Source organism: Mobula hypostoma, chromosome 13, assembly GCF_963921235.1.
Source record: "Mobula hypostoma chromosome 13, sMobHyp1.1, whole genome shotgun sequence".
In the NCBI taxonomy this organism is placed as follows: domain Eukaryota; kingdom Metazoa; phylum Chordata; class Chondrichthyes; order Myliobatiformes; family Myliobatidae; genus Mobula; species Mobula hypostoma.
In genome coordinates this window covers 6,364,980-6,383,753 of record NC_086109.1, presented here as the reverse complement: position 1 = coordinate 6,383,753, position 18,774 = coordinate 6,364,980, and the positions used below count along the sequence as shown (strand labels likewise).

General features: G+C 41.3%; 1 protein-coding gene across 1 annotated transcript in view; it reads left to right on the top strand.

Annotated features, from left to right (window-relative positions):
- rassf5 (Ras association domain family member 5) overlaps positions 1–18,774 on the top strand; it is a 100,653-nt gene that overhangs the window by 28,300 nt on the left and 53,579 nt on the right. Inside the window, exon 2 of the mRNA XM_063065189.1 lies at positions 1,104–1,225. Within this exon, the coding sequence (XP_062921259.1) occupies positions 1,104–1,225 (122 nt within the window). The remainder of the gene's footprint in view (positions 1–1,103; positions 1,226–18,774) is intronic.

The following is an 18,774-nucleotide window of genomic DNA, read 5'->3' as shown; positions in this document are numbered from 1 at the left end:
TGCACCTATTTTCTATGTTTCTATGTGCAATACTGTGCAATAATAATGTACAAAATAATAAAGCAGAGACTATTGTACTATGATGTGTGTTCTCCTGTTGTGCAGAGATGAACTGTTGTATATGCTTATTGAATTTGGTAGGAAAGATTTTCTGTCATGATCCTTGTGACAGTGGAGCTGAATGAGTCTGTTTGAAAGGATGCTCTGCTGCTTATTCAGTAGTTCATGGAGAGGATGTGCCAAATTGTCTATAATGGATAACAGTTTGTTTAGTGACCTAGTGTCCTTGGTTAGAGCCAGGGAGAGATCCAGCCTTTTTGATGAGTTTCTTTAGTCTTTTTGCATCACCAGCACCGATTCTGCTCGCCCAACATAAAGCGGCAAAGAAGACTGCACTTGCTACAGAAGACTGGTAAAAGATCTCCAACATCCTGCTGCACACATTGAAGGATCTCAGCTTCTTTAGGAAATAGTCATCTCATCCCCTTCTTGTAAACAGCCTTGGTGTTGTTTTTCCAGTCAAATTTATCCTGTCACAACTCAACACAATTCAAAATTCAAAGTAAATTTATTATCGAAGTTACTATGTACTACCCTTGGATTGCCCAGTGGTAGAAGTGAGAAGAGAACATGTTCTGTAATGTCGAGGCCTTCAATGGATGTTGCTTTCTTGATTTCTATGTTAAGCCATTTCAGAGTCAGGTTTATTAATACTAGCATATATGAAATTTGCTGTGTTGCAATAGCAGTACAGTGCAATACAATAATAAACCATATATTACAATAAAAATACTGTATATTTAAGAACAATAAAAATAAGTAGTACAAAAAGAGCAAAAAATAAGTGAGGTAGTACATGTGGGTCATTTCATTCTGACCTGAATAATAAAGCCAGAGGATCCAGCCAGTGATTGCAGGAGGGTGAATTTAGGTTGAGCTTAACTTTCTCCTAATCCAACATTTCCTATGCTCCTTAGATGTTTAAAAATGTGCACTTTCTTAGTCCACCAGAATTAATTTGTTCTTGTCTTAAATTGTATACAGAATTGATATTTTCCAGCAGAATTTTGTTTAATTTTGACTCTGTCTCTCTGTCTAAATAGATTGCAATTACACTGCCCATCAAATGTGCAGGAACTTCATCAAACTTGATTGTCACCAAAGGGAACAACTCTCAAAAGAAAAAATCAGCATTGAAGTTGAAATGGTGCAGCCTGAAACTGAGGTACGAATTGTTGATCTTTACATTTGGATCAGAATTTTCTGTGAATATCATGACACTGTTCCTTCATTCAGGAAAGAAAAATAAGGATGATCCAGGAATTTATAGGCTTGTGAGCCTTATGTCATTGACAGGAAAGGTATTGGAGAAGATTCGTATGGATAGGATTTGTGTGCCTTTGGAAAGGCTGGGCCTCATTAGGGACAGTTAGCTTGAGTTTGTGTGGGGCATGTCATGTCTTGCAAATGTGATTGTTTTGTTTGGGGAGTTGATCATGAGCCAGAGGATCAAAAGACCTAGGAGTAGAATTAGGCCATTTGGCCCATTTAGTCTGCTGGGGGGGGTAAATTTAAGGGTGATGTGAGGGCAAGTGCTTTTTTTTCATGGAGAATGATAGGAATGGGCTGCCAGGAGCAGTGGTGGATGCAGATCCTTCTTAGATAGGAACAGGAAAATGCACTGAATGGAGAAATGGGGATCATGAGGCAGAAGAGATTTAGTTTAATTTGGCATTGTTTGGCACAGACATTTCTAGGCCAAAGGGCCTGCTCCCATCCTGTACTTATAGAAACATAGAAAACCTACAGCACAATACAGGCCCTCTTTTTTTCTAAGCTCTTCTACATCCTAAAATATTGATAGTAGGTCTTCAGACTCTGAGCCTCCTCCCTGATGGTAGTAATGAGAAGAGGGCGTGCTCCGTGTGATGCGGGTCCCTGATGATAGATGCCGCCACCTTGAGGCAATGCCTCTTGAAGCTGTCCTCAATGGCGGGCAGCGTTGTGCCCATGATGGCGTTAGTTTGTCTGTAACCCTCTGCAGCTTTTTCTGATCCTGTGCAATGAAACCTCCATATTAGGCAGTGATACAACCAGTAAGAATACTTTCCACAGTACGTGCAGAGAAATTTGCTTGAGTCCTTGGTGACATACCAAATATAGCCACCGACTTGCCACCTTCATGATTGTATCACAGTGTTAAGCCTGTGACAGATCCTCTGTGATGTTGACGCCCAGGAATTTGAAGCTACTCACCCTTTCTATCGTTGATCCCTCAGTGAGGTTTGGTGTGTGGTCTCCCAAATTTTCCGTTTTGCTGATGTTGAGTGCAGAATTGTTGACGTGACACTACTTAACAAGCCAATCTATCTCGGGTCTGTGTGCCTCTTCGTTACCATCTGAGCTTCTCCGAACAACAGTGGTGTCATTGGTGAATTTATAGATGGCGAATAGGGGGCACGAACCGCAGAGTGGATATGCGGAGCATGGAAGTGTTCTTCACACCCGTGTCGCCAGTTCAGCACTGAACTAAGTGCAGACGGTGCAGCAGCCTAGTGGCTGCCGGCCAGAACTGCAGAACCAGTTCAATGCTGAGGCGAGTAAAGCCGGTCCAGGAGCCTGACGGCCTGATGGTGGCAGTAGGAAGAGCAGGAGGTGGATGGGATGAGCTCAGGTGGCGGATCCTAGCTGACAGAGTAGTGAGCTGAAAACTGGCTCATCCCCCACCCTTGACCTTCACATCTTAATCGTTTTTAATCTGGTGGCACTTAAATCTGCTAAACTTCAGTTCATTCTCCATGTCTTCAGTCCGGCACGAAGTCCGCTCCAGCAATGGCTGCCACAATTCATTGAATCCTTCAGGATCCCTCAAAAATGCCAGATCATTCAGACCGTTCAAGAGCACAACTCCCAAAGGGAAATTATAAGTTGCCGAATGCTGTGATCATAGTCCAGAATAATGTCCAGTATATTTAGTAGAATAGTTAGTAGTTTTATTAGCAACCCACAAAACTTTGCCATATATCGTCAGTGCCATTTTGCAGTTTAGTGGGATAAGACCCAGATGTAGGCAAATGGGATTAACAAGTATGCACATCTTGGTCAGCATGGAGGAGTTGGGCTGAATGGCCTGTTTTCATGCAGTGTAACTCTATGCATCTGTGAACATAGTTCTTGTTAATTATTTCCTAATTGCCTTACAACTTCACAAAACATGCCCCAGAACAACAAATTGCAGCTTGTTAATGATCAGACAAAATCAGCTGCACAAGTGAAGCCATATTTTATATGGTCTGCAAGCATTGCCCTGGAATGTAGAGTAGCAGGTTTAATGAATCAGGCATGAACCAACCAGTGGAGCAAGACAAACAGCTTTTTTTTTAAGCCCATCACCTCTACTGGAACATAGGCTGCTGACAGCAGCTCGCCAGAGTCCTCTGTCCTGGGCCAGCCTTTCAGCTTGTCTCCAGGTGTAGCCCATCTTGGTTTATCCTTCCTCTCCCGTGGATGAGGTATTTGGTGCTTCATTTGGCATTTCTGTATCTCTGGGGCTTTACAGGATATTGCTAGCCCTATGCCCAACCTTCCTCTTTTTGCAGCTGGGCTTGGGACTGTCCATGGCGAAGTTACAAGCAGCTTTAAGAAAGAGAAAGCTTTTCAGTAGGAGCCCTATCCATCAATAAGAGGCAATGTTTAAGACTGTGCCAGTTCAATAAAAGTGTTCTTGTTGTAATCTAGTCTCTCACCACTGAAACTCAAAGTATATGTCCCCATATACTATCCTGAGATTGATTTTATTGCAGGCATTCACAGTAGATCAAAGACATGCAATAGAATTAATGAAAAACTGCATGCAAAGATTGACAAATAACCAATGTGCAGAAGAAAATAAGCTGTGCAAATACAATTTAAAATGATAATTAATAACACTGAGAACATGAGTTGTAGAGTCCTTGAAAATGAGTCTGTAGGTTGTGGAATCAATTCAATATTGAGGTGAGTGAAGTTATCCACACTGGTTCAGGACCTGATGGTTGTCGGGTGATAACTGTTCCTGAACCTGGTGGTGTGACTGTAAATGAACTTCTGGAGAGGGTCGAGGAATCTATTACCAATAACTTAGAAAGTGGCCAGAGCAATGATTAAGAAATCCGGCTTATTTGAAGTTAAGTCAATTTGAAGAGATTTTTCAATGTTTCATTCTCCACAAGAGAATATGGCTTTCATTCAGAATCAGGTTTATTATCACTGGCATATGTTGTTAAATTCTGCTCTTGTGTCTTGTGGTCTAAAATTTGTTGCTTTGCAGTAACATTCCCTCTAATTTTTTTTTTACATCTGCACTGACCAACCATTGCTCTGAGCAGGAAATTTTTATTTGGATTGAAAACTGTGTGGCACTTTTTTTTTTATTAAGCATACCATGAATATTTAGAATGAAAATTGTAAAACCACATTCTTTTGGTCTTATTAATTGAAGGTTATAATGAAATATGGTACAAGAAATCTTTCACGTTCCTTGAACTTTTTCTGACTGTGTCCATTTCTGGCTGAGTGCCGACAAGGGCTGTGTGCTCGGGAGCATTTCAGGTCCTGCGCAGACGAGTAGCCGTGTAGCTGAGAGGGAACAGTGTTTTGCAGCAGAATATATAAAAATATTTTCTATATTTCTTAGTATTGCTTTCTTTCCCTGGGTTCAGAATAGTATTGATAACTCAGATCACTTAGTGAGTATCATATGACAATACTGCATTGTACTGGAAGGAACTGCTCGTTGCTGTTTGCCCGTGAATAGTGGATTGTGAAGGGACGTGTCCAGTACCTTGGCGGCAGTCCTGATGGCTTCAGTCTGAGGAAGTGTCTTGTTGCAGTTATAAATCCGAGTTGTCAATCAAATTAGAGCACTTTGTGGACAATGATGGCTTTCTGCTGACAAAATGTCTCTCAACTGGTGTGCAGTGGACATGCACACAAACACAGTGAGTGTCATGCTGCCACACAATACAATCCAGCAGATTACTGACGTATGGAGACAATACTTCTGTGGCTCAGACTGGTCAGGTGGAGCCCTGGACAACGCGTATGCTATGATTATCGCATTGTGCGCATGTTGCAGAATTTTTACATTATAATGGGACAGTAAGCGACTGAAAAGCAGGAGGATTTGTGAAAACGGGAGGAGCAACAGAGGGCAGTGTGGAAGATGCTTTGCGTGTGGCTGTTTTAAAATGCACAGACCTGAATAATCACACACAAAAAATGTTGGAAGAACTCAGCAGGTCAGGCAGCATTTCTGGAAAACAATAAAGACTCAGTTTTGGGCTGAGACCCTTCAATATTTATTTTCAGCAATCCTGATGAAGGGTTTCAGCCCGAATTGTTGACTGTATATGCCCCTCCATAGATGCTGCCCGAACTACTGAGTTCCTCCAGCATTTTGTTCGTGTTACTGTGGGTTTCCAGCATCTGCTGAATCTCTTGGGTAGCTATCCTCTCCTCCTATTTCCCAGTATCCAGTCCCAGTGTACAGCTTCCTTTGCCTTTACGATGGAAGTAGGACCTAATCTAAAGGAAATTTGGTATTTCCATGCAGTTGAAGTCCGTTGGAATTTGATAATGGTTTCAAAGGAGATGCATGAAAGGTGGGGGGGGGGGCGGGGGAAGTAAATTCAAAGGAGGTGTGTGGGGCAAGTTTTTTTTTTTAAGAGTGGTGGGTGCCTGGAATGCACTGCCAGGGGTGGTGATAGAGGCAAATATGATAGGCTTTCAAGAGGCTCTTAGATAGGCAAATGTATGTGCAGGGAATTTAAGAGGTTAGTTTACTTCGGCATTTGATTTGATGGAATTAAGTCAAACGGGCCCAATGGTCTGTTCCTGGGCTGCACCGTTTTATGTTTTACAAAGCACGCATGTTGAACGTCTTCCTCTTGGTTTGGGAGGGTGTTGTATGCAGTAAATATAAATTGAACTGATGCAGTAACACCTTGTGGCCAGAGGAGGGAATTGTACTGTTCATATGCAGCATGGTACTGCAATTTCTATTTTCATGTTAAGCATGTAATTTCATTTGGTTACTTAGAACTAAGAATATTTTCCTCTAGAAAATGCTGTGATTGAAATTAAACAATCAATCAGACAGAAACAGCAAAAATAAGATCTACAGATTCTGGAACTCAAAGTGCTGGAATCACTCGGCAGGTCAGGTAGCTGCTTGAAGAGAGGAACAGATAATGTCTGGGTCTGCTGGACCCTGTGGTCATGCTTCTCTCTGTGTGGCCTATGCCACCAGAGGATGTCACCATTCCTTTCAGAATGCATGTTCTAGAGAACTGCAGGCAAATCAGATCAAATTGTCTTGGAAAATTGTATTAGTGGACACTCCAGTGATGCTTATGTCTTCAAAGCACAGCATGTTTCCTAAGTAAGTCCAGTACCTACCACCTCCAGTTCCCTCATCCCACTTCACCCTGCCAGCCCCTGCCTTGTTCTGATCTTACCTACTCATCTCTGGATCTATAACCACAATCTGCCACTGCCCCACCCTCTTTTCTGCCAACTCCCATTTTCTAGGTCCAGAGTGAGTCCAGGCATCATTGCTTCAACTGTGGAAAAAGTGCAATTATCTCTCATTAACTGCCAAAATTATATTGATGTAAAATTTCTATGTAATTATTGATATGAAATATAACATTGATGGTGCTTCCTTTGTTTTTGTTTTACGGTCATAGACTAGAAACAGGCCCTGCTGCCCATCATCTACTCGCACCAGGATCAAAGCCCTCAGTACCCCCAACCATCCATCTACTTATCCAAATCTCTCTTAAGTGTTGCAGTTGAACCCTCATCCACCACTTCTGCTGGAAGCTTGTTCCACACACATACCACGCTCTGAGTGAAGAGGTTCCCCTGAGATTCCCCCTTAAATATTTCATCTTTAACCCTTAATTTGTGATCTCTAGTTCTAGTCTCACCCACTCTCAGGGGGAAAAAGCCTATGTATTTACCCTACCTTAACCAGATCTCCCTGTGATTGCAGTTTTTTAATACTACTTTGATTTTAAAACGTTAGCCTAATAGCTTAAGTTTTGCATGGGAAAGATGGGTATCAATAATTGGTGTGGCCTCCTGTACATTGGTGAGATTCAACATAGATCAGGAGACCACCTTGCCAAACACCTTCGCTCCATCTGTCACAGAAGGTGGTATCTCCTGGTAGCCACCCATTTCAATTCTACTTCCCATTCCCATTCTGACATGTCAGTCCATGTCCTCCTCTACAGCCACACTCAGGTTGGAGGAGCAACGCTTTGGATTCCGTCTGGGTGGCCTCCAACCTGATGGCATGATCATCGATATCTCAAAATTTAGATAATTGCCCCCTCCTCCTTCACCATTCCCCCATGCTCATTTCCCTCTCTCACGTTATCTCCTTATCTGCCCATCACCTCTCTCTGGTGCTCTTGCCCCTTCTGTTTCCTTCATGGTCTTCTGTCCTCTCCTATCAGATTCCCCTTTCTCCAGCTCTTTATCTTTTTCACCATTCAATTTCCCAGCTCCTTACTTCTCCCCCCCCCCGCCCCTATTACCTATCACCTACCACCTTGTACTTCTTGGTCACCTCCCCCCACCTTCTTATCTGATTTCTCCCCTTCCTTTCCAGTTCTGATGAAGAGCCCATGATGTCAACTGTTTATCCTTTTCCATAGATGCTGCCTGACTTGCTGAGTTCCTCCAGCACTTTGAATTTCCAGAATCTGCAGATTTTCTCGTGTATCAATAATTCACCCCTTTTATAATTATTGTCAGATAAGTTTTAGATTGTGTTTTCTGCACTAAGTAAATGAATTTCCTCATTTTTTTTCTTTCATCAGCATGCATCCAGATGTTAGTTTTAAATACTGAACCTTTCTATTGGAAAACTAAATTACTGACTCATCTCTGAAATGCACCTCACTATTGATTCATCCTTAAACTGAGAAACAAAGTTAACTTCATGAAATACTCTACAGCTGAAAAACAGGATGTGGTTAGGGGCCTTTATCACAGAGCAAACTGCTTGTATGCACCTTAACTTTAGTTAATCTTTTTGCTCAGAAAGATATAGATTTCTTCAGTGAGCCATTAAAATAGGGAGTATAGCTGCAAAGACATACAAGGTGAAAACATATTGCACCTTGCAGTATAACAAGTGCTCAAACACTATTATAGACAGGAACTGAACCTCTCTATGTTAATATTCTGGGCAATTATTGTGAGAATAATGCAGAACTTGGTAGTTTCTGTTTCCGGTACGTAGACACCATTTTTTAACCGTTGTAGAAAATTTATTGAATATTTCCTCCCTGATTTACTTCACTTTAGTTCAGGCAATCTGAATCTTGGGTTATCAATCAAAGCAAGTCCTGATGTTTTTATTCCTATAGTCGTAACTATAAAATAACATTTTCAAGCAAGCAGTTGCATCACCGGATAACTGAGCAAACTCGTATATTATCAGCTTGCAGTAGTTAATGTGTCGTTCTGGCTTTCCTTCATGAATTTTGATTATAGTTGGTGAGCTGTTGTAGCTGGACTTCAATTGAAGTCGAGAATGTAAACATTAGTCAGCAGCTGCCATGAGCTATCTCCCACCACCAGCAGCATTTTCTCTGCTCACTGCTCCTACTGTCTCAGAAGCCCGGTTCATGCAGTTTTCAGCAATTAATAATCTAGGCAATAATAGCTACCAAAATATGCATACTTAATAAATGACCTGCATTTCTTTAAAAATCATCTCTTTGGTCAAGAAAGCACAGCGATGTCACGGGAATTGAAAGGCATCTGACTGCAAGTCTCTGCAAAGGATTGTGATCATCGGGGTCTGTCTTCCACCCATCACATATTTATGCAATTTCCTGTGTACACAGGGCCCTTGGTATTATTTCATGATCCCTCCCATCCGTCCAACAATCTCCTTGACCCCCTACCATCAGGCAGGAGGTATCATAGCATTAGGGTTAGAATGGGAAACAGCAAATTCAGAAATTTGCTAAGTTAACAAATTTCACGGCTCATGCCGGTGATGATAAACCCGAATCTGATTCTTCCCCCAGGATGCAAGACTATTGAACTCCCTGCCATCACTCAGGTCTCATCACATATGAAGTGCCAGTAGTGTTATACTGTTTACTTTTTAACTTGTGTTTAAATGCACCTTATTTATTAAATTATTTTGTAGTAATATTAGTGTATGTTTTGTGTGTCTGAGTTATATGTACTATGTTATGTACCTTGGTTTGGAGGAACGTGGTTTCACTTGGCAATATATATGGTTGAATGACAAACTAAAATTGAACTTTGAAGAAAAAGCTTCCAAATCATAATTTGTATTTTGTCAGTTATGCATAATCTAATATGCACTTATTGTTTCCTTAGAGCCAACACAATGTACAAATGTGAATTCCTGGAAATCTCTGCTAAATTAACTGATGTGAAATTTGCCACATTTACATTGGAACATAGAGTGAAATGTGTCAACGAACACAGTCCAAGGATGTGGTAGGGGCTTCATTTAAAGAAGACTGATGTAACTAGGTAGATTCCTGGTGAATAGGCTTTAAATTTGGGACCCCTTTGTCATCCATGATGTGAATGGCAGAGCAGACTTAATATGCCAAATAGCCTACTTCTGCTCCTATATCTTAAGGACTTGTGGTCTATTTCATTCTTCTTTACACTTGTGTGTATAGGAAATAACATTAAACAATCTTGAGTCTTGAATAAACTATAAAATGCAGACTGTTTTAAAATTAACACAGAAAGAGTGGTGGTTCATATCATCCACGAATTCAAATCTGATCACAGCAGTTGAATTTTAATTTAAATAAATCTGGAATAAAAGTTTAATGTGACCATGGATTATTGTAAAAATCAGACATTTAGTCATGTCATGTAGGGGAGGAAATTAGTGATCCTTGTCCAATCTGACTTGTACTTGACTAAAGACAAACACCAATGTGGTAACTTTGAACTGTCCTCTGAAATGGTCTCTCAATTACTCCTAGGCTAGTGGGCTTGCAATATGTATGAGCTACAGTAATCTGTGAATAAATTTAAAAAAAACTCTAATGTTGCTCTTTAACTCTAAAAGATTTGTGAATAAAGCCTCAGTTACAAAATATGTTTAGTGGGTCACCCTTCCATAAATACTAACTCTGCTAACTGTAACATGTGGTCTGTGGTCAGAAGTGAGCAGGAAATATGCAGTGGGTTTGTTTGCATTGTGGCTGGCAGGTGCAGAAGCAGTTAAAGATTGGGGAATGATGTTTTGCGTCCCAGGAATGTGTGATTAGAATTTAACAAACACACTGGTGAAGGACAATTTTTTTTTATCAATAATGAATACTTAAGTGACAAACTATGTTACATGCATTTCTAAGTTTCTTCATTAGTTGGTCTTTGAAACGTAACAGACATTCTAATTTATTGACAGCAGTTACATGCATCAGAATTTTTGAATTAATTCAACATCTAAATTGACATCAAGACAAAACATTTTAATGGTAGGTTGCACTTTGCTTTGAGGTTAGAATTTGAATGCATAATCCAGGCTGATATGTCAGTGCTTTTATTGAGCAAGTATGCACTATGGGAAGTACCATTTTCTGCATGAGATACCATAACTATTTTCAAAGAAGGGGAGTTAATTTCCTGGTTATAATACAATAATGTTGCAGCTCTATAAAAGTCTGGTTAGACTACCAGAATATTGTGTATTTAATATTTCAGTATTATTTGAGAAAAACCAGGATCACCCGGTGGTCACCCATTTCAATTCTACTTTCCACTCCCATTACGACAAGTCAGTCCATGCCTCCTCTAGTGCTGTGATGAGGCCACACTCAGGTTGGACGAGCAAAATCTTGTATTCCTTCTGGTTACCCTCTAACCTGATGGCATGAACATCTATTTCTCGAGCTTTTGGTAATTGCCCCTTCCCCACTTCACCATTCCCCATTTCCCTCTCTCATCTTATCTCCTTACCTGCCCATCACCTCTGGTGCTCCTCCCCCCTTCCCTTTCTTCCGTGGTCTTCTGTCCTCTCCTATCAGATCTGCCCTTCTCCAGCCCTTTATCTCTTTTACTAATTGACTTCCCAGCTCTTTACTTCATCCCTTCCCCTCTCCTAGTTTCACCTATCTCCTACCACCTTCTTGGTCTGATTTCTCATCTTTTTTTTTCAATCCTAATGATGTAACTCAGCCCAAATGTCAACTGTTTACTCTTTTCCATAGATGCTACCTGGCCTGCTGAGTTCCTCCAGTATTTTGTGTGTGTTGCTAATATTGTAACTATATTGTTTGATGAAGCATTCTTTGTTGTTTACATAATGCATTGCAGGTTACCTGTAAAGGTACGTAAATGGCATGTCATCATGTCATCACGTGATACGTGCATGACTTGCTTAAAGTAAAAACTAAGTTAGACTTGCACTCCCAGCTCCAACTTTTTCTTACAATTAGATTTATGTTTTGGAGTTACAAAATATAAGATTGATGTTGTGTTTAGTTCTGGTCTCTTTGTGATATTAAGTATGTGGAAGCTTTAGAGAGATTTTCCAGGATGTTGCCTGGATTAGAGTGCATGTCTTTTAAGGATCAGGTGAGCATGCTGAGGCTTTTCACTTTAGTGATGGGAGGTGATTTGATAGAGGTGTATAAGATGATGAGAGGCATAGATAGAGTGGCCAGCTAGTGACTCTTTCCCACGGCAGTAATGGCTAATATGTGAGGGTATAATTTTAAGGTGATTGGAGGAAAGTATAGGGGGGATGTCAGAGGTAAGTTTTATTTTGTACAGAGTACTGGATGTGTAGAATGTGATGCCGGGGTGGTGGTAGAGGCAGATACTTTAGGGAATATTGGAGACTCTGAAGGGAGACATGAATGAAAGAAAATAGAGGGGAATGTGGGATGGAAGAATTAGGTTAATCTTGGAGTAGGTTAAAGACTTGCACAACATTGTGGGTCAAAGGGCCTGTACAGTACTGGTCTATGTTCTATTGGGTAACTAGCCCCCATAAGCTAGGAAATCGATAGATTCTGGTTAATAAAGCCATCGGTTAATCAGGACAGCCACTTATTTGGGACAACTCTTAAAGAACAAAAAATAAATAGAGAAAGTAGCCGGGATTCCCTTGACAGGAGACTGTTGCCAAAGTTTCTAACCATAGTTAGTCGCGTGCGCTGGGGTCTGTAAGTAAGGTAATGCACAATCTTATAGTACTGTAGTAGTTTTGGTAGTGTTCTGATTTGTTCTGAATTTCATTTAAGTACATAATTTGTTACTCAGTTAAGTAGTACTTTGAATTTTTTTAATACCCATTTAACTATTACCATGAAATTTTGGCTAATTGGGGCAGCAGCTTAATTGGGCCAAAATGTACTGGTCCTGTTGTGTCCCAATTAATAGGAATCCACTGGATTGTGCCATCTGGAAATCTGAACTAAAAACAAAATTCTAGATATACTCAGCGGTCCTGTCAGCAATTGTGGAGGGAGGAGCCAAGCTAATACTTGTGGGTAATGTCAGAAACAAAAGATATTGCAGGAAATTTTGAGAACCACACACAGAATGCTGGAGGAACTCACAGGTCAGACAGCACCTATGAAAGAGAATAAACAGGCAACAGTTTGAGCTAAGTGTTCAGATGAAGCATCTTGATCTAAGGAGCATCAAGATAGTTACAAGAGGTCCAGGTACGATCTTCAGAAAGCCATCTCACAGGCGAAGTGGCAATCCCAGACTAGACTTGAATCAGTGAAGAATACTCTACAGTTGTGAAAGGGATTGAATACTGTCAGCTCTTATAAAGTTAAATCAGGGGACACCAGGGCTTTGGTTCCAGATGAGCTCAGTGCCTTCTATGCTTACTTTGACAATCAAAACACGGAGGAACCATCACGAACTTCCACATCCTCTGATGAGCCTATGATTTCAGGCTCAGAGGCTGACATGTGAGCAGCCTTCGGGGGGGGGGGGGTACGAACACACAAAGCATCTGGCCCAGACAGGGTACCTGGCCAAGTAGTGTTGACCTGTGCTGATCAACGGGCTGGAGAATTCACCAATATCTCTAACTTCTCACTTTGGCCGTCTGAGGTACCCAGCTGCTCCAAGCAGGCCTCAGTTATACCCGTGCCCTGGAATTGTGTGGCCACCTGCCTCATACAGTAGCACGTACATCAACAGTGATGAAGTGTTTTGAGAGGTTGGTGGTGAAGCATAACAAGTGACTTAGATCCGCTCCAATTTGTCAATCGGATCCAGTAGGTCCACAGCAGATGCCATTTCTTTGGCCCTTCACTCAACCCTGGAGCATCTGGACGGCAAAGATACTTCCATCAAGATGCACTTTATCGACTATAACTCAGCATTCAATACCAGCATCCCCTCAAAAGCAATCAATAAGCTCCAAGATCTAGGCCTCAATTCCTTCTTGTGCAGTTGGATCCTTGATTTCCTCACTTGCAGACCCTAGTCCTTATGGATTGGCAACAACATCTCCTCAATCTCCATCAGCACAGGTGCACCACAAGGCTGTGTGCTTAGCCTCCTGCTTTACTCTCTTTACTCTTATGACTTTGTGGCTAAGCACAGCTCCAATGCCATTTTCAAGTTTGCTGATGGCATCACTGTTGTAGGCTGAATCCAAGGTGGTGATGAATCAGCATAGAAGAGAGAGATTGAAAGTATGGCTGAGTGGTGCCATAACAACCTCTTACTCAATGTCAGCAAGACCAAAGAGCTGATTATTGACTTTAGGAGAAAGAAACCAGAGGTCCACTAGCCAGTCCTCATCGGAGAGGATCAGCAACTTTAAATTTCTTGGTGTTATTATTTTAGAGGACCTGTCCTGGATCCAGCACTTAAGCATAATTATGAAGAACAGCAACCTCTATTTAGGAGATTGAGCATGACATCTAAAACTTTGACAAACCTCAGCCAAATCATTCAAAAACACATTTCCTTCCATTGTTATGCTAACGACACACAGCTTTATTTCCCCTTGAAACCAAACAACCAGTCAAATCTAGTCAGCCTCATGAACTGCCTTGAGGACATGGTGTTGGGTGGCACAAAACTTCTGACAGCTGAATGAAGGCAGGTCTGAAGTTGTCCTATTTGGCCCCCTGTCTCCATCAAAGTGATTACCAACAGTCTTGATAACCTGTCCACCCTTGTCAAACCCCATGTCAAAAACCTTGGTGTGATATTTGATTCCGCCTTTAAGTTTGACAAGCAAGTAAATGCAGTAGTAAAAGCCAGTTTTTTTTCCAAGCTTCGTACTATTGCCAAAATCAAGTCGCTTCTCTCTTTCAAAGATTTCAAAAGTCATCCACACCCTTATATCCTCCCGCTTGGACTACTCCAACTCCCTGTATACTGGGATTAGTCGGTCGTCCCTGTCCAGCCTGCAACTGGTCCAGAATGCCGCAGCCAGGCTCCTGACAGGTGCCTGGAAGAGGGACCATATTACTTCTATCCTGGCCTCTCTCCACTGGCTACCAGTACAGTTTAGAATTGATTTTAAGGTTCTCCTGTTTGTCTATAAAGCCCTAAATGGGCTGGCCCCCTCCTATATTGCAGACCTTCTAACTCCTTATTCTACTTGTTGTAGCGCCTAGACTGTGGAATAGCATTCCCCTCCCTATCAGATCTGCCCCCTCCGTTGACTCTTTTAAGTCCAGGCTCAAAACTTGCCTTTATTCTCTAGCGTTTGAATCTTCCTGATGTGGCTGATTTTTGGCTTGTGCCTAGGCTCATGTGCTATTTATTTTGTGCCTATAAGCTGTGTGCCTTGTTGTTTATGTCTGTGTTTCTTGTGTTTGTGATTTTAGCTAACTGTTATGGTTTGTACAGCACTTTGGTCAACATGGGTTGTTTTTAAATGTGCTTTATAAATAAATTTGACTTATTGATGTGTAGTGGAGAGTATTGACTGGCTGAATCACTACTTGCTACGGAAAAACCAATGCCCTTGAATGGAAAATTCTACAAATGTAGTGGATATGGCACAGTCCAGTATTGTTAAAGCCCTCCCCACCATTGAGCACATCTACATAAAACGCTGTTGCAGGAGAGCAACATTCATTATCAGGGACTCCCACCACCCAGGTCATGCTCTTTTCTCGCTGCTGTCATCAGGAGGAGGTTCAAGAGGTTCAGGAATCTCACCACCAGGTTCAGGAACAGTTATTACCCCTCTCTTATCAGGCTCTTGAACCAACGTTCACTTAATCATTAACTTCACTCAACTTCACTTTCCCGTTATTGAACTGTTCCCACAACCTATGGACTCACTTTCATGGACTTTCCATCTCATGTTCTCCATATTTATTGCTTATTTATTTATCATTATGTCTTCTGCACTCTGGTTGAATGTCCTTGTTGGGCGGTCTTTTATCGATTATGTTATGGTTATTATTTTATAGATTTATTGACTACCCGTAAGAAAATGAATTTCAGGTTTGTATTGTATATGGTGACATATATGTACCTTGCTAATGAATTTACTTTAAACTTTGACCTGAACCATTGACTGTTCATTCCACTCCACAGATGCTGCCTGGCTTGCTGCGTTCCCCTACCGTCACCACTGACAGTGCACCACTCTCAGTGTTAAAGAACAAAAAACCGTGCACATCTCCTTTGAACTCACAAGTTTCAAGTTTAGTTGTTATTCAACCATACATGAATATAGCCAAACAAAACACCATTTCTCTGGAGCCAAGGTGCAAAACACATTACCAATGACACATAGCACTACTACACATTGCACATAGCACATATGGTTATGATTTCAGAAAAATAGTCAGAAAGAGAAAAGCTATATTGCTCAAGAACCTGAATGGTCCTGGTCCAGCTTGTTCTTCCACTGAGTGAACACAGACAGAAGGGAACCAGCCTGCGAGCCGGTGAGAAGTCCAGAGGCCCACAGCTACCTCTGACATCTCCTTTGCCGGTGACCACTCAGGTGACTCTAAGGCATAAGGGATTTTTCCACGCAACAACTAAGGCAATGCAGCTCCTGTACTGTAGGTCTTGCCAATGAACTGGTTAAGAAGACTTGCAGTATTCTACATTAGCAATGCCCAATAGGGTCTTGTAATCACAATAAAATGTCCAAGACAATCAATCATGCCATTTACATTTCAACCAGAGAAAGATACTGACTGTCTATCTATGTCTCCCATAATCTTATATACTTCTATCAGATTTCCTGTCAGCCTCTACCAGTTCATAGAAATTAAGCCAAGTCTGTTCAACCTCTCTTTATAACACATGCCCTTTAATCCTGCAGCAGCCTGATAAGTCGTCTACATCCTCTCCAAAGCCTTGACATCATCATCATCATCATCATTACCATCATTACATGTTGTGTTATATGACATGGGCGATCATGGTCTTTGACCGTGATTGATCTGGGCATATTTTTCTACAGAAGTGGTTTGCCATTGCCACCTTCTAGGCAGTGTCTTTACAAGATGCATGGCTCCAGCCATTATCGATACTCTAATCTTCAGAGATTGTCTGCCTGGTGGAAGTGACTGCATAGCCAGTGCTTGTGATATGCACCAGCTATTCATACGGCCACCCACCACCTGCTCCCATGGTTTCACGTGACCCTGATCAGAGGCCCAAGCAGGTGCTACACCTTGCCCAAGGGTGACCTGCAGGCTAGTGGAGGGAAGGAGCTCCTTACACCTCCTTTGATGGAGACATATCTCCACCCCACCACCCAAAAGCCTTGATATCCTCCCTATAAGGGGGTGACCAGAATTGAACGCAATACTCCAGATGTGGCATAATTAGAGATTTATTGAGTTGCAATGTAACTTCCCAACTCTTGAGCTCAGTGCCTTGACTAATAAAGGCAAGGATGCCACATCCCTTCTTCACCACCCTATCAACGTGTGTAGCCCCTTTCAGGGAGCTATGGTTTTGGACCTCGAGATCCCTCTGTACATCAACAAATCTTGCCATTAAGAGTGTACTGTCCCTTTATATCTGATCTCCCAAAGTGCACAGCTTCATGTTTGGCCTGGTTAAATTTCATCTACCATTTCTCCGATCATATCGGCAACAGTACAAGCCACTTAACTGTGGCTAGTCCCTGGTTCAGTGTTATTCACTTCCCTGTGATTTCTGGAGACAAAGTTATGGTTTCATGATGTGCATGAAAGATTTAATCGCATAATCCGGGCAGGTGAGAGTGCTGTAGTGGTGATCCTGTGTTCGGATCATCGATTCAAATTGAATAGCCTTGAAATTCCAGGTGCACCAAGAGTGAATTTAAGCTTCAACTGTGCCAGAGGCCCAGGCTCTAGGTTGCTACTGGAAGTTATTGTATATTTTCAGCAATGATGATAGTGGGGATTAAATCTGTGAAATTCTACTGCAGAAAGCAATTGAGGACAAGTTATGGACTATATTCAGGAGTTGGATTTAGTTCTTAGAGCTACAGGGGTGTAAAAAAGATTAAAGGTTATCTTTATTTTATCGTATGTACATTGAAACATATCATGAAAAGTGTCATTTTAGTCGACAGCCAACACAATCCAAGGATTTGATGGGTTGCCTGTAAGTGTCGCCATGTTTCTGGTACCCAACATAGCATGCCCACAACTTACTAACCCTAACCCGTAGAGGAAACACGTGTGATCACGGGGAGAATATACAAACTCCTTGCAGACAATAGTGGGAATTGAACCCTGATTGCTAGCATTGTAAAGCCTTATTCTAACCACTATGCTACCATGGCACCCACAGTCGGAAACTAGCAACTAGCCATGATCTTGTCGAATGGTGCAGCAGTCTTGAAGGATGAATGGCTGCCTTGCTCCTATTTGCCATATGTTTGATGATTTGTACCAGGTTCCAGCACAGTAGCAGAAAGACAGGGGTTTATGCCAGGTCCCTAACAATGTCACTGTATATATAGCTATAACAACCCCTGTTAGCACTGAGGCCATTACCCTCTCATTCCTTGGAACATGTCCTGAATACTTAACTGCTTTGTTTTCGTTCCGTGAAAGAAAAAAGAATCAAAGATCAACGTAATTTTGTAATGGCTATGAGCCTATAAATTAAGCAAGACAAGAGTGGATAACATCCACCATTGAATTAATTCTTAATAGACAGGCAAATTAACTATTAATTTAGAAAGAATGAATGAACGAATGTGGGATTGTCGCTTAGAGAATTTTTATTCCTATATTTTCTATTGACTTTAAGATTGGTATATGAGGGAAAATACTCTGTGAAACTGCTGTTTTTTCATTAAGGAATTTTGGAAAGAAAGGGTTGCGAGCACATTTGTATTATATTCAAAATATATTAATTCTGTTGACTGCAAGCTAGATTTGCAGGACCGCAGATGTAAGGATAGTTTAATATTTCTGAAATATATATTTTCACTTTAAATGCATCAAACAATGCAGCCAATATTACTGTGTCACAGTGCATTGTCAGTTTAGAAATTCTGCATGGCATTGCAGCAGATTAGCCTGCTCACTTAAAGGATTTTGTCATCCTGAGTCAGTTTATTACATGCTGCAGTTGTGTTATACATAGGGTGTCGAGGCATAGGAAACTTGTTATTTTAAAATTATATAAGAATTAAGTTAAATTGTTGGATGAATGGAATATAGGTGATGGTGTGTATGGAAACATAATTAACAGGGTACATGGGTTTCAGTGCTAGGTGTATTGTTTAAAGGAGGCATTGCTGAG